The sequence below is a fragment of the Monomorium pharaonis genome, chromosome 8 (genome assembly GCF_013373865.1).
Source record: "Monomorium pharaonis isolate MP-MQ-018 chromosome 8, ASM1337386v2, whole genome shotgun sequence".
NCBI classification, from domain to species: domain Eukaryota; kingdom Metazoa; phylum Arthropoda; class Insecta; order Hymenoptera; family Formicidae; genus Monomorium; species Monomorium pharaonis.
In genome coordinates this window covers 4374371-4397445 of record NC_050474.1, presented here as the reverse complement: position 1 = coordinate 4397445, position 23075 = coordinate 4374371, and the positions used below count along the sequence as shown (strand labels likewise).

Here is a 23075-nt window from a genome sequence, read left to right as displayed (position 1 = left end):
TTTATGCTTTTAATCTTTTACTCAATATAACAATTTTAGATACTTTAATTTTTCGGGGGAAAAACAATCGAAATAAAATTATTCTAAAAAAAATTTTTCTACAATAAATGCATCCATAGCGAGAAATATTCATTTGTGTTAGCGTAAGAATGTTAAATTGCTGATGCGTGCAATTCATTTATCAAATAGCATAGCTAAATAACTTTTAACTGGCAGTAATTGTCAAGAGAGAACGATAATTTAATTAACTTTCTCAATATTCAAGGAAATTTCCGGCGGCTTGTATTGACTCAGGTGCTTAACATTATTTCCTGCAATTTACGAACCGTGTATGTCCGGACGGAACTTGTAGTTATAGTTCTGAAAAAAAAAGCAATCGAGAGGAGATTTCGTGTCCGATGTTTGATCTGTATGTTTAACGAATAACGTTTAACCGTGTGCCTTCTCCATATCGTGAAGGAACTATTCCTCGTTGATTCTTCGATCATGTAATTGGCCGACTGGATTGTTCCGCGTTGTTCCACGAGGACACGGTGCGCGACTTTATTAGCGTTATATCCCGCCGTGCAACGGCGTGCGGTGCAATAAAAGCCTCTTCTCATTTCCCGGTGAGAAAACGGGAAGAGGAAAATAGCGTGCCGCGTAGTATTGACGGATCGGTTATTAATGGCATTAATGGCGCGCGTGATTCTTTATAGAAAATGTCACGGTAACCTCGTACACGAGCCACCAGGGTCACACAATCACGTAAAATTCACGGCGAAAGAAGTCAATCTGTCCTCTGGAAAATTACGTATAACGAATCGTGAATTACTATGTTTATATTTTCACAGCGAGAGAATTTTTCTTGCCTTTAAATCATTCATTACCGATAATTCTTCGTAATTTATTGCAATAATTTAATTATTTATAATATTTCTTTGCAATAGACATAAATTTCTAAGTCTAATGTGATTGTTTATCAGGAGAGAAATCGTATTGTCCCAATCAAAATAAAAATTTAATATTTTTCATACAACATTAAATCTGTCTCCGTTAGAATATTGATAGTTTCTTTTCCTGCATAACACAAGGTTTGTAAAATTTGCATAAACAATAAAAAAGAGAAAAGAATCTTAGAAGAAATTAATTCTCTGCTCATTTCCCTCCTCGTCCTTCGATCTTTTTCTTTTTGCAACTCTGATCACGTCACTACATACGAATGGAGAAACTGGACACCACGCATCGCCTAATTATTCAATTCCTCAAGTCGTGCCCACGTGGTCATTTATGGGAAAGATTTTTCAGAGACGCGCAGAGGTGCGCGGGGAGAAGAGGGATACGCGAACAATAATTTCTCCAGAAGAATCTCGGCGGTATTCGAAAATCACTTGTTAAGTCAGTCGGCCAGTGTCGACACGAATACTTCGGGGAACGGAGGGGGGGAGGGGGGCTTCTCGACCTGAAGAGAGAAGATGGAAGAGAGAGAAGAGTGTGTACGTTCTCTCCGCGATCGCGGCATCCCTCACCGTGCTGGCGAATGTAGGTCCTTGGGTCGGCACCTATAATGCAAACCTCCTACCGCCTTGCTACCTAGCTGTCTCATGCGGCCACTCTTCGGGAACAGTAAGTCTCCCTCTCCTCTTAACCCCACCAACCTTCGGAGTTCATTGAGAACACGATAGCAGGTGTCCCGCATAGCGCGCAATAAGCGTGGTTATAAGGACAAGTGTCCTAGTGTCATGCTTTTTTTTTTTTTTGGTTTTCCAATAGGATGCTGGAAAGCGAAGAAATTTGATGTAGGAGATTATGGATCAGTATATTGATTTACCGGAATGGCCGTCGAAAAATCACAATGGCCTCGAAAAAATGTTCGAGAGGTTGCGCACCATTAACGAGTATCGCATACTCGAATTCTTCATTTTCCGACGAATGTGACAGGCGCGTCGAATTCGAGTACAGCTTCAGTCTCGAATTCGCTAAACCGTTTCGTGCGAAAAGAATTTACATAGGCTTTACTTTTGTCACATTTTGTTCATTTAATCACTGTTAAGAGAGCGCGCTGTCGAGATCGCTATTGAACTGTTTCTATCAATGCTATTTTGTACATCTCGTCTGTCGACGCAAGGCAGACAGTGTTTTCCATAACAGTATGCGCTACATCTGCCCAATGCAGCTGCGACAGTTAACGGGTATACCGGATATACCGGGTATATCGATCGGTGACACGAGCCGTAGAAGGCGAGGAAGGTGAAGAAGGCAAAGAAGAGAGGTATACCGGATCTATCTTGATCCGGCAGACTTTATTTTTTCTTTGCAATTCAAAAATTGCATAGATTAGAGATAGATCTATTTGTTTTATACCCTTTAACTTTGCCATTCCCAGGATACATTCCGCGCTCGGCGTAATGCAGGTTACGAAGATTACAGAACAGGTCCGCGAAAGTTAGCCGAGTAGATGACACAAGCCGGACCCGGGCTGGCTGAAGAGTCGGTCGCGAGAAGAGGTTTCTTTGGTACCGCGTGTCCCGAAGCGCCTTGCCGACCAACCGCCAGGAGACCAATATGAAGAAGAAGAGGAAGAAGAAGAGGAAGATGGAGGAGCGGGAAAAGGAGTTGTCAGAGTAGGGAGAGAATGGCGAAGAGGGGTACCCGCTTTGCCTCTGGCCTCTCTCTCTCTTGATACACCTTTCTCCGGTTCCCCAACACCCGGCGGCAGGCCTTGGTTCCCCTTCAGTCCTCACCGGGACACAGACAAAGTTACGCACCCGGAGAAAGGTCAATCGATCGGCCGCTCCGTCGTATGGAGCTCTCGTAATTTTTCGCCCGGTGTAACGAGATGTAATTTTTTACTTTATCATTTTACTATACCGTACGACGATACCGTTTCAAATTATCAGTCGATTATCGGTCGTTCCTCTCATTTTCCCGTCTCCCTAATCTATTTCCGTCCATTTCTTGCGTTACGTCTTTCCGCTATACTATCGCGGAGGTCGCGGAAGTTGGATCGCGACGAGGTGTTCGCCAGGGACTGTAGCCCCGAGATCGCCTTTGGTGCCCATGTAACGGACAAGTCAGTACCGACAGCGCGGGATTGGTTTACGTGATAGAGTGCGCGTCTTTCTCGTGACTTTCGGCTAATTCAAAGTGCTGTCGCTCCGAGGGACCTCGAACAGATGGGCGACGACATGTGGAGGCTTTGGTTTACGAAATTACTTCTGCCAGTAGCGTTTCTGCTGATAATCACGGTTCAAACGCGATCAGAGGGTGAGTTTTACTAGAGGGTCAAATACAGTGAGAAATATATCTTATAAGTAGTAGGAAATAATAAAATAACAAGTACAAGATAAAGCGATGTAGACTGGGATTTTGATCAGCACGTAAATTTGATCAACACTACATACGAAGATCGACCGTTTCGCAAATGCAATTAACGCTCGTGCTGTCCGAACGCGCGTAATGATTAAACGTGGAATGTCTCGTCGCGTTTTAATTTTACAAGACACTCGCTTAACTTTCATTTCGTCGACCTTAATTTATTCATTACAGTAGTTGACGCGTTTGACTAACGATCCAAGGTGGCCAAGACTAGTAAATCTACTCTATTCGTCGTAACACGGAAACGGCGCGTGCACGTGATAATTTCTTTTGTAACACCTGTTCTTCCGCGTTCACCTCGAGATAATGCAGCGTTTTCCATTAACAGGACATCTACCCGTACACACGACTCGTGTAACGCTAGGCTCGGCAGAAGCGAGCCGACGCGTGACTAGTTCTTTTTTTTTTTCCCTCGCAATTAAAAATGTGAGCAATGTAATGAACGAAAAATTACGAAGCGGAGATCTTCAGCTGCCGGCTTTATGAATGAAACGCATGAAGTAAAGTCCGACGCGTCGTTGCCTGTCAAATTATGCGCAGATAAAAAGTACACGAGAGTTATTACGATCTTTCTGTTAACGATTATTTTTCAACAAAATCTTCGTATCTCCCGACATGTAGAAAATAAAAATTTAAAGATTCGAACGGTTTTCATATATCGGAGATGCTATCGATGATAATTTTAATTAACGTAAAATCACCGGTAATTGCGCAAAATTTACGGAAACACGTTGAAGAGGCATCACTTACGCTTTATGTGTTATAAACCGCATAACGGTTTGCGCGGCTTATGGTGCTCAGTAGAGTGTACTTTATACAAGCATCCGCTCGCTCGATACCGCGATCTAGTATCGGTGATCCAGACAAACCTACGTTTCTCCGGTTCTGCCCCCGAAAAGCGCCGTTATTGAGCGGCATTTCGAAGCCTGATTTTCCGGTTATCATCTATCGGCGTATTCAAGTTCCTTCCCTTTCTTTTTACCCTCAATCGTATAACGTTATCAAGCTTATTAAACGAGTCTTCTCGTTAACAACATGTCATCGTTACGTTTGTACGTAATTAGAAGTGTGATGTGCGAGATAATCCGTCGAGTATATTTACCTATTTTATATTTGCTGTATAAACTGTACATTGCCTGTCTTAACTAAATTGACATAAAATTTAATAAAAACCGCGTTCTCGATCGTATCTTGTAAATCCCGCTACGTAATTGAGTGCAGCTCTGGTCAAATGGTTTTGAATGATATTAACTTTCGTGAAGTATTTCTGTCGATGATGGACAGTTGTTCGCGAATTTTCGTCCACTTGCTTGGCCGGCGATCAGGGTGAACGAGCAGCCGAGGACGATCGAGATCGGGATCGAGCGCGTTATCCAAAGCATTTTTATCGGCGGTGGTTGGCCTTGCGGACATTAGTTCTGCGAGCGACTATCACATTCACTCCAGCAAAATAGGAGAGATCGAAGGACCAAGGATCTCCTCTAACGAGTCTCTCGATTCTGATAGATCACGAATCATTCTCGAATATGAAATACAATTCCGCATAATAAATCCGAATGGAAAACTTTACGACGTAAACCGTAGGTTAAATCAGAAGGGAGAGAAAGAGGGGGAAAGGATTGCAAAACTTCTCGCTGAAGCCACATAAAGATGAGCAAATTATATCTCTAATGATAAATTTTAGCATGGACAATCCAATCTCAAATCATAAAGACGCTATTAAGATTCTTATTATTGGTTAGTTTATTATTGTGTACAACATTCGAGAGATTAAGGTTTTTTTTTTTCCCCAGAAATCTGCATGCATTTTGTAATGCGTTAGATAATTTCTTTGGCACAGTAGATTGTTTTTTTTATTTTTTTATTAAGACAAGATTTCTCTCGGGAAAACGCGACGTGGGTCTTAGAAGAAAGATAGCAATAAGATTTATGGCGCAATTCGGATGGCGAACGGAACGACCGCTCGTTTGCGAATGATTTTCCACCGGCTAAATCATTCACGAGGTGTTCAATGAAACGTACGGCGAAATTTATAACTAGGCGCAAATCGCCGGTTATCGAATGGCGAATGAATAGGTATTCTATTTGTTACTTCCGGTACTTTGGTCTCGCAATCTGAGAAATTCCATATTTGCTATAATTTTATATTCCATTTCTACGTAATACTCAAGAATAAATAACAATGATAATGTAACGGCAAACTTCTCCTTTATGAGAGAAATTTCATTGATCAAAAATTGAAAAAAATATCTGGCATAAATGTGAGGCACAGTTTCACTACAAATCCAAATAAAAAACGCATTATTCGTGTGTGATCTAGTTCATTGTAAATGCAAGTGAAAAATGTGTCACTGATTTATGTGCGATCTAGTTTTTCGTGTAAAAAAAAGACAGCAATACGTGTGAAATTGCACGTTTAAATATGTAAATTCCTCTCTTCGTGCAGCATAGTGTGTTAGTTTTACACGGAAAACCAAACAATAAACACGATTAAATGCGCTTGAATCTCATTTACTTGATATTTAAATTCTTATTTATATCAATCGCACGTTTGATTTACATTGAAATACAAATTGCTAAGCAAGATTAAGTAACCAAGCAATTATTTTCGGGTTAAGAAAAATTTAACGCGTAGCTCGTCTTGCAATTGAAGACGCTAGAGACAGTACAGATTTCGTTAAAGCAAAATCGCCAACATGCAGCATCAAGTTTCACGCAAAGGGAAAGTGTGCAAAATAACAATGAACGTATCTCATTGGAAAGCTCAGTCACGAGTACCAGTACAAGCGATTCTAAAATTCGCAATCTTTTTTGTTTGCCTTGGGCGAATGTTGAGATATTGAGAACACGGTCAAAGGAAAGATTTTGTCACACGGAGAGACTGTAGCAGAATTTCGTTCCCCGAACGCATGTCTTAATAAAATCGTGAATTTTGTTTTATCCTTTGAGAATTCTTGTTAAATTAATTTTATTTTCGTCTGAATTATTTTCTATCTCTCATAAAAAATTCGATCTATGGTGGAATCTACCAGATTTCTGCGCAAAACAGGCTGTCAATTAATCAATGTCAGAGAACGGAATGTTTTCCTGGACCTCTATTCTCCAACCTCCATACCCTATCGTATGCCGGACTTTCTCCGATCGTCGATCGGAGAAAAAAAAACGAGCGCCATCCGTATCACGATGTTAACGCGTGCAGAAACCTCCCGGTGCGGCGTACGGAATCGTTTTGCGCAATCATCGCCGACGACGCCGTGTAAGGGATGAATTCCTTTGACGCAGTTTCCATTTTATTTACGAGCGCGTGCCGTAATAACAGGTGTGTATATACAGAGTGTCTCTCGCTAGGTGCCACTTTCTTCAAACCGCGAAGTCTCGATTTAAAGTCGATTCCGTTTTAAAATGTCAAGGCAGGTCATCGCGTTCGTCGCGGCTTTCTAATTTCAACATTTTCTATACATTTCCAATTCATCAACGTTACGTATCCTCGTAGCTCTAAACTGTAAAATTAAAATTAAACTAAAGAAATAGGATTTTATTATTTATTCTTCCTTTTTGAGGCTCAATTTTCAAGAAAGCAGGTTGTCTTCAATCATAGCTTGCTACGGACGTCTCGACACTCTTACGGAGCAAAGATTGACTTAAGAAGAAAGTATGTTTAATAAGGAACACCCCGTGCGACGACGTCCTTACGTACTCTCAACATTGCGACGGCGGACGTTCTTGCGTGTTCGCCTGATACCGGTTCAATCAGTCACGAAGTTATGGTTGTTCCACTCAGCGCGCAACGCAATGAGAAATAACGACATTTTTTCACATAGCTAGTTAAAGAGAAGTTTCTCTATAAAAAAAAAAAACAAAACGTTCCCTTCGCCGAATGACAGCGAGATCCACTTGTTGCTTCACACATCGTTGGAATCGTTGGAAAAAGGATAACTCATATTTTGTAATTTACGTAAATGTTGTGAAGTAAACTTTTATCTCCGGCAATTATCGAAAGGGACGTTTCGAGTTTTGGGGTATGCGAACGCCCACGACGACGCAGGTGACTTGAGTGATTATTAATGCAAGTTACAATTATCCTAGCTATTTTTATCTAGTAGCTGCGTTTACCCAGCAGGGAAAAATCGAAACGGTCCCGTCCGCGATACTGAATCGGATGACATGTAATCGGATTAGTCTCGTTTCTACGATTCCATATCGTGCGGGAGCACGATTGTTACCCCACGGCAGACGGTATAAACAAGAGGCGCGGAAGTGCACTTGTAACTGCACGCACGCCAGCCGAGTTGCAAGCACCGCCAGCCCGACACGTAACGATCGCGCATTCATTTTTTGTGGCTCGTGCACGTGCGCCGCTTTATCAGGAAGTACGAATCTCGGCGCGGCAGGAAGTCGCGATGGATACTTGCGGTTCTTCGACCGTTCTCCGGGCGTACATTACGTATCTCCTCCCGGGGACGGAGGGAGAGGAAAGAAGAAACGCCAAAGGTGGCGGGGTCTCGATCCTCGAAAGTGGACACGTGGGCATCATCTGTCCGAGAGAGATGCTCCGGGCGATGAAAGTCTGCATTCCCTCGAGAGTATCGAGACCTCGAGAGGGCCTAATTTCACGGAGCTCATCGGCAGCGAGCGAGCCGTGAGAAAAACCGCGACGAGGCCGCGCTCCTTTTTCTCACTCGAGAAGGCTCCATTTTCACTTCAGACTGCTCGATGACTCTTCCTTTTCAATGGTGAAAAGAGTTTACGTCCACGGTTTAATTAACTCAACACGTATCTCAGAAGAACCTCCCACCTCTATCTATCTTACGAGGCCACAATCGCAAACTGTCGATCGCAATCCGAATATGCAACGAGGATTAGCAATTTCGGTTAAAAATTCGTGTACACTTGGACGCGTCGCGGAGAATGTAATATTCGCGTTCGAGAATAGAATGTCCCATTGCTACGGAATGCATTAATGTTAAGATAGAATGCGAACTGGTCTTAACGGATCGATGAATACGTGACTCGGCGTCCGAGCTAAAACTTAAGATCGTCACGTAGGCAAATCGATGTAAGAGGGTATCGTTCGATCAGCGTGTCTACGCTGACTACGCTCGGCCCGACCCAGATTTTTGCATAATCTTATGTAACCGTGTTAACAAAGGAGCTTCCTAACGGACTGCACGGATTACGTGATCTCACTAACGATTTTGTTTTCTCAACGGTGCGCCCAACTTTCGACGACGTATTACGATTCTAGAGTCACTTACCTTTGCATAATTCAGATCTTCGGATCGTTTCTCGATTATTTTTCGTTTTCTAGAACTGTGCGTTTACAAACTAGCGACGTCTCCGTAAATTGCTCGGCGCTTTACCGCTATTTTATTACTTGGATATTCTCTCTCTCTCTCTCGTATGTGGACGTCGAAATTAATACCCTTGCGGCAATAAGCGGAACGGCTTTTCTCAATTCGAGCGTGACGCAACGTATTACGGATCGCACGTGCAAACACATGTGGCGCGAAATGAAAGAAAAACATAAATGAAGCACAGAGAGATAGAGACTTTCCGTTAGTCGAGGGGCAGCGAGCGGGTCTCAATCGACGGCAATTTCTATATTTATGCTCTACCCAGGCAAGGTCTTCTGCTCTTTTCTCGGGATCAGAGCAGAGGGTCTTCATCACATACAACATAATGCGCCGCGCGCGTGAATTCAAAACGAGTCGCGCCAAATGCAAAACGATCGAATCACCGCGGGGTAAAGCCAGTTTGCTGAAATTCCAGCCTCTCCAACAAAATACGATGCTCTTACCGTCGACGGAATTTTCGAGGGGACTTAATAATTTCTTGTTCATCTGCAATTCACCGTCCGGCAAGCAAAACAGAAATGAAAATGCAAATATTGCCGATAAACCTGACGTCGAGCAACGAATTGCAAAAGAATTTAAAACTTCCTTCCTACAAGTTATCGCCTATCATGTAAAAAAAAAAAATACTTTCTATTCTAAAAAAGAGATTTAGATTAAATCCTCCACAGTCTACCTATATTTTACATTCCATTTGTACCACAAAATTGCATCGATATACGCGTCGAACAGTTGAAAACCATTATTCATAACCTTTATGCATTATTCGTAACGGAATATTAAAAAAAAAAAAAATTCGGAAAAGAGTGTTAAATTGTTACGCATTCATCCCCATCAGTATTAATATTTTCACGATACGCGCGAGAGGCGCGTGACAATTCCGTTGGGAACGTTCAAACATTCCCTGGCGAAGATTACAGTATATTCTACGAGGTCCGCACTTGATTCCACGGCCCGGCGTCTGTTATTATACCTGCGTCGATGCGTATCCGCGCGCGCGTAATACCGTTGCTCGCGTTGGCATTGTGGCGATCTCTCGTAGAAGCGCGCGCGTCCCGGTGGCGATCGATGCAACAGCCCCGGTGTCCTTCTCGCCGTTTACCGTTGCAACGCGATTTTCGCTTTACCGCACGACGCTGTCACCTTCCCGATCGCCACCTTCCATTAGCATTACGCGTCCGATCTCGGTGCGTTGATTACCCGCGACTATCTTTCCTTTTCCTTTTCTCCTTTTTTTTTCCCTTTTCTTCTGGCATGCGCCTGGTAATCACCGTTCGAAGCCGGCGGCGATCGTCCTCGGTGACGATCGCGTCATCGTAGGATTATTTTCTGATGCGATGTCGGATATAGAAAGCGCTTCCTTCTTCCGGGAGCACGGCGGCAAGGACGACATCGATTATGCCGCGGCGAGGAAAACTCGTCGTCCGGCGCGAAAGGCGCTATCCGTGAACCCTAGATGATACGTGTCCTGACAAATGTGTAGTCAATCTTTCCGCTCTACGGTGCCCGTCGATTAAAACGCATGATCATTAACATTGCTTGTTGCAGAGAACCTCATGTAGCCAATGGCACATTTACATAATGAGAAAGTAAGGCGGTAATAAATACCTTCGTCGCTTCGAGTATCTCTCGTAAAGCAAATTTGTAATTGTAATTTCACGTCCTTCCATTCCGGCGAACAGAGACAGAGAAAGAGAAAGAGAGAGAGAGAGAGAGAGAGAGAGAGAGAGAGAGAGAGAGAGAGACGCGAATGAAAATGATTTCACTGTTTTGCATCACTCTGAACATTCCGTCCGGGTAATTTTAACGGTATAACGGATCCTCTCGTGCGTTCTGTATTTTCAAAAATCCCCGTATCGTCGCAATTTATTTTTCCCCTTGTAACGATGTAACGGCTAAGTATATCAACCTTCGCAACGATTATAATTAAAAGTGTAAGAGAGAGAGAGAGAGAGAAAGAGAGAGTAGGACTAGGTCTTTCCTGCGGCTGCAGAAAGGTAAAAGCGAGCAATCTGCGGCGGAATGCGGAATAGCAAAACAAAGTTGAGACCTCCGCGAGATAGACTCGTGTTGGAGATCGGTAACACACTCGCATCCGGCTGCGGGCGTATTGCTGCCTCCGGGATTAGTTACAAATTATTTGCTACACTCTGCCTTTATTAAGTAACTTTTTGTAGCCGCCGGTCAAAATTAAATCGCGCGAATTACGCAATTGAAACGTCAGGCGCATCTAGACAGGCGCGTCAATTAATAACACAAGGAAAGGAAAAAAATCAACATGGGACGCTTATTTTTATCATCTCTTTGCGAGGCAGAGAGAAATAGTATATTGTGTGGTGACATATCTTGCTTGTTCGATCGCTATTTTATAAACTGTGTACGTACGTTTAGCATCTTGGCACGTGCCGCGGCGAATAACTGTAATATCACTGCACCCATGCGGACGGTTAATTAAAACATACATGCACACACGTTGGAGTGCAGAGGATGGAAGACCACTAACAAATTAATGTCGGTCTTTCTCGACCTGCCTTTTGATGACTGTTCGCTCGTCTCGACACGCCAAGGAAAATCATTACGACGGAAAACGAATGATACGTTAAACGTTGAGGATAGTTGCGAGAATATTTCGAGAAAAATTCATAACTATATCAACATCTTTCTCGCTCATGTCGCATTTATGCGTTGTCAGTTTAAATAGCAGTCCTTCTGCAGTGAGAAAGAAAAGTTTATTAGACTAAATTTTTCGATTTGATTAACGTATTTCAGTTAAATATATAAATATATAAATAATGAATTAAAATTCAAGTATTTTATGTATTTAAGCAAAATGTACAAATACTCGAATTAGAGGAATTTAATCAGATTTAAAAATTTAATTAGATAAACAACTTTTTCTCTTTTAATCTCAATACATATCACGGTATTTACTAATCATTCATTTACCTCAGTTAATTTTTACACACATACAATTTTTACTCTAGTCACAAGATTTTTTTTAAATCATTTTTCCTGATTAGTAATCAAACATATTTATTAAAAAAAATATGTTTAATTCAATTTTATTAAAATTCATCATGATTTTGAAATCTCTTTAAGAAAAAATTTTCATTATGCGCGGAAGAAGTGTTTCGAATTCAAAAAGGGCCCTATTCTACTATGAAACTGAATTGAAATTTATATCGCGCTGTTTCACACATCTTCACACGTACACCAGGCGACTGGCAATTATCACACTGCTCGAGCAGGTCGTTACGTCGATTCGTAGGGGCGCGATTCACGGAAAAAGGCTGGAGCGAGTGACAGCTACTGCAGACAGTTCCATAAACGCAGCCTTGCGTAACGTTCTGCTAACGGGCCGATGTTCTTCGATACTTTGGCCGCGAATAGCTTGAACGCTGCTGTTCGCGCTCCGGAGAATTGGTCGTCCGCTCCGGCCGCATTGTGCCAGAATGAAAACACCGCGACCGGACGTTTGCATTGCAATAGCGAGACGTAATGCGCGCACGCGGGGCGTGTCCCGGTATGTTACTTCGGCATCTCACCTGCCCACACACGCGTGCCTTCTGCTTTTGCCTTTCTGCTTGGGAGCGCATCGCGCGACACCGTAACGCGCGGCGAACATTGTCCATTACGTGCCGTGTCTCTTTCCGAGCGAGTGGGCGGCTTTTAACTAACGACGGAGCTGTTAACATTGTACGAGTCGTACAACATTTATCCCGTTAAACGTTTCCGTAATACGATCGTTCCGCAAAGCGAAGGGAGAGAGAGTCGCGTAAAACAGATTTTTTAAATAAAATTTGACGACGGAGACGAAAGAGGTCAATAATTCTTGATTTGACTGAACAATTCATGTCTGGCAGATTTTGCCTGATGATCGATAGAAGAATTTACTTTTGACGACAAAGTGTGAAGCTTCAGATTATTTCGAAGCATCGAATATTCGAAATAATCAAAAAGTAAGCGATGGTGCAACTGCTACCGACTTATAGCAAGTCGCGGACGAGTCCTCGCGGAGTCACGGACCGCGTCGCTTCCGTCGTTTGTCCGCTTCTCTCTCAGGAATTTTTGCGGCGACCGCAAAGTACGGAGGTCGGTACTGTTTCTCGAAATCGTCTTGCAGCATTACGACGGTCGCGTTACGACGTGGAAGGCCTACGGTTTCGTGCGCGCGGCGTCTTACTTCACGGCGACGCGCGTCATCGCGAATTTATCAACGCCAAATGCGTAATGCCGTCAATTCTCACGTAATCGCGGAAGATAAACCGAGACTCCGCCGAAGGCGCTTTCGACACAGGTTTTCTGCGCGCTGCGGTTCGCATTATCGCGATTAATGGCGACACCGCGCCATCGGCGTTTTTACGGGATGTTTAAGGGGAGATCCTGGAGTAGAGGTGCAAAAATGAACGTATTTTTGAAGATTTTTTTTTACGGAATGTAGAAAATAAATCTGTTTGAAAATTTGACGATATATTATAGTATTTTTGACGAACACAAAAAAATATTTTTTATTATAAAAGGTCGCATTGTCTTTCTAAAGAATAAGGATATATGTCCAACGCGTCCGAAACAGATAAGAAAAACGACGGTCGTTGCAGCTCCTTGTTTGGTGTCGAGTGTTCGCATACCTGCGCGTAAGATGTGCTTCACAGGACCCGTAACAGCGAATTTGTGTCTGGGGTTCTGGTATTATATTCTATAAATCGAAAACTAGTAATTTAAGTAAAAAAAATTGATTTTTCCAGTTGTTTACACCAGGATCTTCTTTTAAGCGAGCGTCTTATATAATTGCGATTAATTACTGTTATTTCAAGCGTTTTTTGCATCACCACATTAAGCGTCCCATTAAAAAAGAATAATTAAGAAGTTACATTACGCGGCGAATGTGTGTTGTCGCATATATCGTTAAATCTCCATCCTCCACTCGTGGAATTGAGATTTCTGACGTCTGTGGTTAATTATCGTATCAATCCCTGATAATTTTGCATAACTCGTATTCTCGTAACTTTCCTAATTCGGAAATGTCGAAAAATAATTCGGTCAACCATATTGCAAGCTGGTTAGAGCGGGTTTAATCTTTACCTTTTCTGTCTGTGACAGTTACGTTGAAAATTATATCATGATTGACTATCAAACGCACGTACGAATTTAAAAACTTACTCGATCGACCTTTCAAAGCGGGTTTTCAAATTTTCTCAGCAGTAAAATAATTTTATCTCTCGGACTTATGAACAAACGTTATCGACCATTCAAGAAAAAATATAGTGAAAAGATCAGTGATTGTATGTGAAAAAAACTCATGGTTTAAAAATATGAAAGAAAATCCATTTCGCTCCAGGGAGTAAAATTTAAAAGCGAAACTATGTTCAAAACGAAACAAAGCAAGACTCATGGACCAAAAATGCTGAAAAAACTGCTTGGGACAAAAAAATTAAACCTATTAGAATAAAAAAAAACGCATTTTTGACGCATTTTATTTTGTTTACCGAATTCTATAAAAAAATCATAGCATTTTCTGTTTTGCTTCATTTTGAATACAGTTTTGATCCCAGATTTTGTGTAACTAATTATCAATGTAGCAATTAAAAGACATTCCAGAAACAAACGGAAGAAATAATAAATTAATTTATACGGGAGAGTTTAAACACACAAAATATATTATAGGTATTTTTAAATCCATTCTATAAATAATTCTATTTGACTGTGTCATTACATACCTAAATTGGTACATTGAATATAATTTATATTCCGCACGTCGACTGTGCACGTGTAACGTTTGCCGCACGTGAAAACTCGCGTCCGTTATAGTAACATACTGAACCGATCCAGAATCTGGTCCTTGTGCCAGACATCGATTCGACATCGTCGATTCACGTGGTAAATTCACGTTAAGCGATTCGCGGCTCCACAAAAGTAGGACAACGCAATGCTTTTCGCACTGTTCTAATCAGTCCGCTTGTGTGACAAGGTTCGACAATTTGCCGAGAAATAACTCTGCAAGAGCTGATATTATGAGTCATATTTTATGCGCTAAGTAGCCGTTATTATCCAAAATCAGCTACAATTTTAATTTAATTGTGATGATTAATTTAAAGTTTTACGATCCAGTATGTAAGATAAGCCGATAATTAATGAGATTTGTTTTTTGAATCTACAGTAGGTCATTTATAATTCATGTCATGTTCTCGAGAGAATTATCAATCAGGATATAATTTTATTTATGACTCTATTTGCCTATTTTGATATACACGTATTTTAATATACATAATAAACAATTTGTACCCGTAATTTATTATATATGATAACAAAGAAATATTATTGTAATATTGATTTTTTTCTATTCTTCAAGTATTTCTCATATTGCATATAAAAATAAATAGAACTTTATTTTAAAATCTAATGGAAACTGTACTTCATCTAAAATAGGAATGTAACGAAATAAATGTCACATGTTATCCAAACGTGTCATTTATCAACGTTGTATTGATTGTCGCGTCCGTTTTTGTGCTGCGGAAAACCGTTCCTTTCTATAGCTACCGTCTTTCGCGGTTTCGTGATGCTGCGTTTCCGCGCGCTACCGTTACAGACGTACGTATGCAAATATGTTACGTACGGCATAACGCAAGTTGACATTCCATCTCGTGCCGTTATGCAAACGTTTGCGGGAGTCAAAATCTTTCCTTAGCTGTCTTTTACAATTACGCAAGTCACCGGAGTCGCGCGCCGGTGACTTTTAGAACGGCCACGACGAAATCCGACCGCGGATTTAGCCGCGAACTCGGAAATCAATACGCGCTTTCAACGCGTTATTTGTCTATTATTTTGTTCCTGCTACTTTGCAAGATGACTTGGTCGTCACGTCTTGTAACGTAAAGTTTAATGCACGCGCTTGAATGCATTAAACGGACATTTACTGGCTATGAATAATGCGTATAAATGTAAATCAGCAACTATGTAGGTAGCTTCCACTATTTACTCTTCCAACTTATTCCGCTACTTTACATAACTTCACATAATTTCTGCATTACGATTCCGTTGAAAGCAAGGGAGGGAATATAACCGCGGTGACGATACTATACTGAATATAACAATATAACTCGTATGATTATTACAATGTACAGGTCACATAATCCCGTCTTACACAGCGATAAATCAGCGCGATCGTTGTGCGGCGCAAAATCACATTTGATCAACATCAAGCTGTTATTTAATATCCGCGGGGATTGCGAAGGAGGGTAATTAATTGTAATGAAAATAGAAGAACGTCATTGTTCGCTCCGTCCGTACTCGTTTCTAACAGAGTCTCCTATCCTTAGAAAGGCTCCTTCCCCCCTCTCCCCCGAGGAAACAGAGAGATGTAAAATTAACCGTGATACGGAGAGTATACGGTATGGGATTAGCGCAAGTAGACACGGCCGTGTATGTGGGAAAGACACACATGCCGCACACATAGACGTCAAACACAAGCCCGGCAGGTTTGTTGTTGCCTCTTACACCGGCACGGTTCACGGCAGTAAAAACGGGGCCAAAATGTTAACCACTTTCTAGACGTAGCCGTCGACGGTATTATCGAGTCATACAGCATGTCGTATCGTTTCCCACATGAGAGCCGGTATGGCGTAGGAAACTCCATCGTACTCCACATCCATACCCGTACGCTCAACAACTGATCGTGATTTGCTTCTTTTCACGGCGGGGATTAATGAATTGCCATTTTGTGCTACGCGCTCTCTGAAATTTCTCTCTTAATGATACCCCGTTGGTCCATTATCGATCGTCCGAAAGTCTTGATATTAACCTTCATCGGCGCGATTGCTTCTACGCGCGTACCATAATTTTATTACCAAGACGATCGCTTCATTCACGCGCGATGACGCAAATTAAGGATCGATCGCGTCGAAAATGGCCGTCCCGGGCAAACGGGGATACTACTGCCGGGCGTTAGAAATCCGGCTGTGTTAGAGCATCTGCGCGATAATGGAAGCCGGCAGTTAGCCGTGAGTATCCACCTCGTATCCCACATTCAGCTAACAGTACATAGCCGGCGATACACGCTGGCACCTGTATGTGCGTGCGCGCGTGCCCACTTGTGCGCGCACGTAAAAGAGAAAAAATAAACCCGGCCACCTAAGCCACCTTCGCGACATGCTTCGCTGAGAATTCCGGGGACGAGGAGCGAATAAAAAAATCGCCGAGTTCCAATTCGATAAGCAGAATCGTGAAATACGTTGCATCTATTAAATTAACCGGCATCTGTGTTCCTATCTCTATCTCGCTCTCTTATGATGCATTACAAATCAAATTTTCCAAAAGATATTTTGTTCTTAATTCAATCAATTATTTGAGAAATTCTATGAGCAAACAAGCCTAACTTTTGCAGAACTGAAAGAAATTTTCAAGTTTTTATAACCGGTACTTAAAAATAATTAAGTGCTTCATTATCTTTAATAAGGTCCTTTTTTTTACATGTTTCCAATTATTTTTAATATTACAGTTGTAAAGGGTAGCGAGAACATTTTTAGTTTCCCAAAAATTTGATTCTTTACACTTGAAAAGTTACTCAAATAATCAGTTTAATAGCTAAATACATGTAATTCAAGGGCGTCAAATAGAAAATCTATTCTCTTATGTAAGAATTTGTGCAAAAAAATAAATAGCTATTTATTACACCCAGAAAAGGAGTGTCGTTCTTTTATAACGTGATTGCGGTGAATTGAATGAGTATTTCAATGAAAAAAAAAACCTTCCCAAGCAAACACTTTGGTGCACGTAAATGCGTGCGTCACGGCGAGTGAGCATAAAATTGCAATGCATTAGCGTGGAGGTTTACTCATGCAGTTAAAAACGAATAGCCGAAGGATCGAGTGATGGATGTATTAGTTATTAAATCGCTTACTAGGAAGTAGTTTAATCCGGAAACCGGTGAAAGCACAGGGAAATATGCTGCCCATGTCCCTTTTTGGGTGTGTTTTACCCGATGATTAACGCGCTCGATAAACCTGTCTGAGCGGCCGTATGGGTGTTACCTACCTCGAGACGGATACGTATACGTGCGCGGACAAATTGGCAGTGGACCGATTAACGACAGACAAAAATCACGAGCGGCAAAACCGCTCGCTAAACCGAATTAGATACCGGATTCGCGCTTTTATTCTACGCCCGAGACAAAAATTGCATTATTGCGCCAAAGCCAGTGAGTCGTAAAGTCAGGCCGGGAAACAGGGACACGCGAAGAAAAAAGAAATATCGGATACGGCGGTGCAACGAGAGATTGAATGTCCTTAACGAAAACGTATGCGGAGTAAAAATTGAGACGTGCCTTCGTAGAAAGTTACGTTCGTTATTTCGCGAAGAAGACACGGGGGCGGTTACGCTTGTGGCTCGACCTATCTGCTTCTATCAATTTTGGAATGACAATTGCATTATGCGACACTCGCGTATAATCAAATCCAGGAACGACATTGCCATGATTCCGCGAATCAATTTGCGCAGGCATGCAAGGTTGCCTCGCCGATCGAGTTGTACGCGGCTGGAAATTAGATCGAAAATAGAAGACGGAGCGTCCGCGAACGGTTCCCAAGAGCGATTTCGCAAAGCGGGCGCGCAAGCGATGGAAGCGGAGGAAAGCAGATAGCATCTAGACTCGTTGCATAAGGATGAAAGTACCTTGTAGCGACTGATTGAGTAAATAATAACGGTTACGTGGCGCGCGGAGAGACGCTCTTCTTCGCTGGAACGACCGTAATGAGTGGAGTTATCCCTCCGCTGCTGCTCTGGCACCGTGGGACCAGCCGCGAAACCGGCACAATTGATCATTATACAATGTGTACTGATTATTGCCGCCCGCCTGGAACAATTATTTCAGCAGCGCGTGTTACCACGTCGCGCGCATTCGCGAGAAACACGGCGGATTGTAACAGCGAGCTCACAGCCATTGACGCTTCGCGCTGAGAATTCTCAGTGAATCTGTAAAATCTGTGAAAGAGAACGATTCTCCGAAACTTGATTAGCTTAAGAACTCTATTCTCTATCAGACTGGCTGAGATGCAAAAGTTAAGCACGAGTTTCGAAAGAGTCTGTCTCGCGCTTGAGACTTTTACACGATGCAGATATAAAAATAATTACCGAATTAATTGCTGGACTGTTAAAATATTCATATTAAAAATAATTGTATATTTAACATATTTTTTAAAGCTGTTTGCTGGAATGTCAAAAGCTTTGCAATATTGCTCGTTATCGAGTATTCTACATAATTATTTTAATGGTGCAGCAAAATTATTTTATGATCTACATAACTGAATTTTTCTAATACTACAGTAAAATTATTATTTTCATGCAAACAAAAATCGCTGTAACAATAAAGACAAAAAATTTCATCCTCCTGCAAATATTTTAGAAAATAATTTCAATGTAGCAATTAATTTCTCACACACGCACTCTCACATCACGTCTGAGAAATGTCACGCGTTAATGCGAATTACGAAACGCGCTGCTTTCTCCCGAAGACTGGCGCGTAACGTTCTTAAAATCTGGCTATCAATCTGTTCGATCAGTTTGATTAGCCGTCGGTAGAGGCGGACAACTTCCGCGATGATGGAAAGGAAAAAGGGTGACTCTGCGAAGAGCGTACGGTGACACTCTTCTCTCTCTCTCTCTCCCGGTCTCTCCCCGTCTCTCCCGGTCTCTCCCCGTCTCTCCCCATCTCTCCCGGTCTCTCCCCGTCTCTCCCCGTCTCTCCCGGTCTCTCCTGTCTCTCCTCGTCTCTCCCGGTCTCTCCCCGTCTCTCCCCGTCCCTCCCGGTCTCTCCCCGTCTCTCCCGGTCTCTCCCGTCTCTCCCTGTCTCTCCCTGTCTCTCCCGGTCTCTCCCCATCTCTTCCGGTCTCTCCCCGTCTCTCCGATCTCTCCCGGTCTTTCCCCGTCTCTCCCCGTCTCTACCCGTCTCTCCCGGTCTCTCCCCATCTCTCCCGGTCTCTCCCCGTCTCTCCCGGTCTCTCCCCGTCTCTCCCGGTCTCTCCCGGTCTCTTCCGGTCTCTCCTAGTCTCTACTGGTAGATATGGGAGAAACGCAATTGAATAAACTGCAAGTAGCATAGAATCGGGCTATGCGAGTAATAGATTACAATGTAATAGATACACCAAAATAGAACATATGTTACAAGCGTTGCAATTTATGTCTATAAAACAGAGACTACACTATAATGTATGTATATTTATATTTAAGATTTTACATAACTTGGCGCCAAATTACTTAAGGGATAGACTAGAAGTAATTAGTAATGAAAATGGAAGAAAAACAAGACAGGAAGGGACTATCGCAATAAAATTTGTTAGAATTAAAAGTGCGCAAAAAAGCGTGTGTTACGGGAGCGTAAAATTATACAATACCTTGCCAGCAGAAATTAGAAGTTGTGAAAGAATTGATGATGTATTTAAACGTTAAAGAAGCATGTATGTAAATCTATATAAAACATAATAGCTGAGAAAGCTAAATAAACTTCAATCAGTCAATCTCTCTTCGATCTATCGATACAGAAATCCACGAGTGCAACGATCGCGAACGGCACGAAATACGATAAATTCGATAAGATCGCGGCGATGCTCCCGCTTGTGCTCCGCGAGCCGTGTAAATACAGTTTTACACGCAAACAAGAGCGCATGCTACGCGCGTAACTCGCAGCTTCTCCCTTTTATTTTCATCATCGTCGCTTGCTTTCATTTTTTTTTATCAGCTTCCACGTCGTCCACTTTTTCGATACCGTGAAATACTTTTTTTTAAAATAAAAACTGACTTTCTTGCAATACATTGTTATTGAATAACTTGTTTTAATTAAAGATGTCCTCTATTCCCTCTCTTCCCTTCTCACTCTTTCGGTTTCAAACGAGTACCACACCTTAATTGCGGAATCGCATTGTTTTAAATTCCATCCGGTGAGTGTCTATGCGTGCGAATGTTCAATATTGCGTATTGCCACGAGTTATCTAATCCGACCATTTTTCCTTATCATACGTGATAAGCATAAACTGAAGTCTGGAAAGTGCACGGAATCGATGTTACACATAGTTTACAATAGTTTCGCAAACGATCCGCTACATCACGTACCGTTGCAGAAATTCCAGTCCTGTAATCTTCACTCAGGCGCGCGCGAGGAGCACGGTTCCACTAACCATTTTCGCAACGAACTACTCCTGCTCTAGTTTTTCGAAACGACACGTTTCAAAAATACTTGCTTTAGAAATCTATTTCTCGCCTTATTTTCTTCCTCGATTCATTCTTGCATATTTCAGCTATATATCTTAGAAATTTAGATCAATAATTATGATTGTTTTAGTTGTAATTACGTCCGATTAAATAACAAATTAAATCCCCCTCGCAAATCTCGCGGCGTAAATTAATGTTCTCATTATTTAAAATATCTGTTTCATGGTTGAGGGAGCCCAAGCCCAATAAGGAAAAGTGACTTGTGTGTCCGCGCGAGAAACGCACAGTCCAATTGAGGGGCGAACGACACAATCACGTCGCCGCGAGCAATCTCATTTTATTTTACGTCACGTAGCTGGTTACCACCGGGGCGAAAGCGTTTTGTGCGTAATACAGTAATACAGTGAATAACACTGGTCTGAAAATTCAGCATTCTAGTTACGCTGTTACCTCGAGCGACGTAATACTCTCGAATATCACCGTTTCGGAGAACCGGTAATTTTGTTTATCGTAATCTATTACTATTAATGCGGATACATTTAGCACGTGTGAAATGTCCGTAAAAACACAATGGTGTAACACCTCGCCTTTCTCTTCCTCGCCGTTTCGGTCCGTCATTTTACGTTGTAAAAAAAAAAAGAGATTAGTCTACTTTACAGACAGGCATATCTGTTCCCCCTTAACGTACGAGCCCTTAATCATGCAAAGCGACGCATAATACGGTACGACAGATAAGTAGAAAGTGTCTGGGAAACTCCGAAGCTGCGAGGTGACGCAATTTTCGTCGGCTTTCCCCCCCAGGGCATCATCCTTCTCCGAGAGGCAACCGCTTCAAAGGTTCGCTAATATTGTGAACAACTTTGGGTTGAATGCCCGTTTCAATCTCTCTATACATCAGATAATTCCACGGTAAAAAAGAAAAAACCCACACGCGACACGAGACAAAGTCTCGCGGGAGACAGTCGGCGATGTATCCCGATCGTTCCCGTTATCGCGCGCGAGGCGTCTAAATTAGAAACCGAGCAGGGATAATATGCGCGGCGTGCACGATACAATGGAAGAGTATCATAATTGACGACGATGCGATGCAGTTACGCGAGGCATTCGACTTGGCTGGTGGTGCGGCGGTTCGGAGGAGAGATAGGTTTACGTGTTCTCGCAAGTATGCGTTTCGAAAGTGCAAGTGCACGATCCCCTCACGGGGATGCTCTCTCACGTTGTTACCGCCCTGCCACTGACATTTTCCGCCGCCTATCTCTCGGATGTGAAATGTGAGCGCGATATCCTCTTTAATTCACGGCGGATAAAGTGCGAGTGGCACGATCATCGCGCTAGATCGACACGTTCGGCGCGGCGTCAGGAGCCACGGGTATCGCACCAAACTTATAAAATAAATTTGATAATTCATATATAATAATACAAAGAAAAATATATGTTTACGCCTTTTTAAGTAGTTGTAGTTTATCGAAACATTTTTAAATATGCATAGTGTGAAATTATGTCTGTATACTCAATGTGTGTTCCAGCGTCTGTTAAATGCTCTTCGCGCCGAACGTTTTTAACGGCACGATTAAGTGACATTTTAATTAATTGAGTTTTCTCTTTAATGACTGGTCTTCAGTAATTTCCTGCTTTAGAAGCAAGTTTCTTTTAATATAAAAAGTAAATATCGTTGTTTATTAAGCGACTCATTAACGCGCGTCATGTCACTGCCTTCGTGATAAATTAACACAATGTGCATTAAATACAAAAGATATTGAAGATAAAAGTATGACGGCTTTTTGGGGTCATAAAAGACTCGGCCGCTTGCAAATCGCCGACGCATTGATATTTCGCCAACATCGAGCCGCTCACCGCTGAATCGCCAATGGGAATTTCTCGCTTGGATGTTCGTCACGAATTCCAAGCGAGTGTTATTGCAAACTCGATTTCGTAGGCGAGGCAAGCTTGAGAATGCAGAATCCTTTGCCTTCTTACGCCGTGATACATCCACTCGATCTCACTACTACCGGGCCATAACCGTTTGTCCGGGAGCGAGCTAAATATAAAATACGTTGCCCCGATCTCCGCGAAGAACTTGTAATTTTCCTCATCGTACGTGCTACGCCCTTTTTCGCATGGGTATACAGCCATTGTATATAATTCGAATAAACTGCACTTATATCGCGA

At 42.2% G+C, this 23075-nt stretch overlaps 2 protein-coding genes across 2 annotated transcripts in view; one reads left to right on the top strand and one right to left on the bottom strand.

Annotated features, from left to right (window-relative positions):
• The window catches only part of LOC114254309 (mucin-12), a 50423-nt gene that overhangs the window by 1544 nt on the left and 25804 nt on the right, over positions 1–23075 (top strand). The window contains exon 3 of the mRNA XM_036291380.1: positions 699–3246. Within this exon, the coding sequence (XP_036147273.1) occupies positions 3156–3246 (91 nt within the window). The 5' untranslated portion in view covers positions 699–3155. The remainder of the gene's footprint in view (positions 1–698; positions 3247–23075) is intronic.
• Positions 1–23075, bottom strand: part of LOC105828917 (dynactin subunit 4) — a 33009-nt gene that overhangs the window by 6998 nt on the left and 2936 nt on the right. The gene's annotated exons all lie outside the window — the stretch shown is intronic.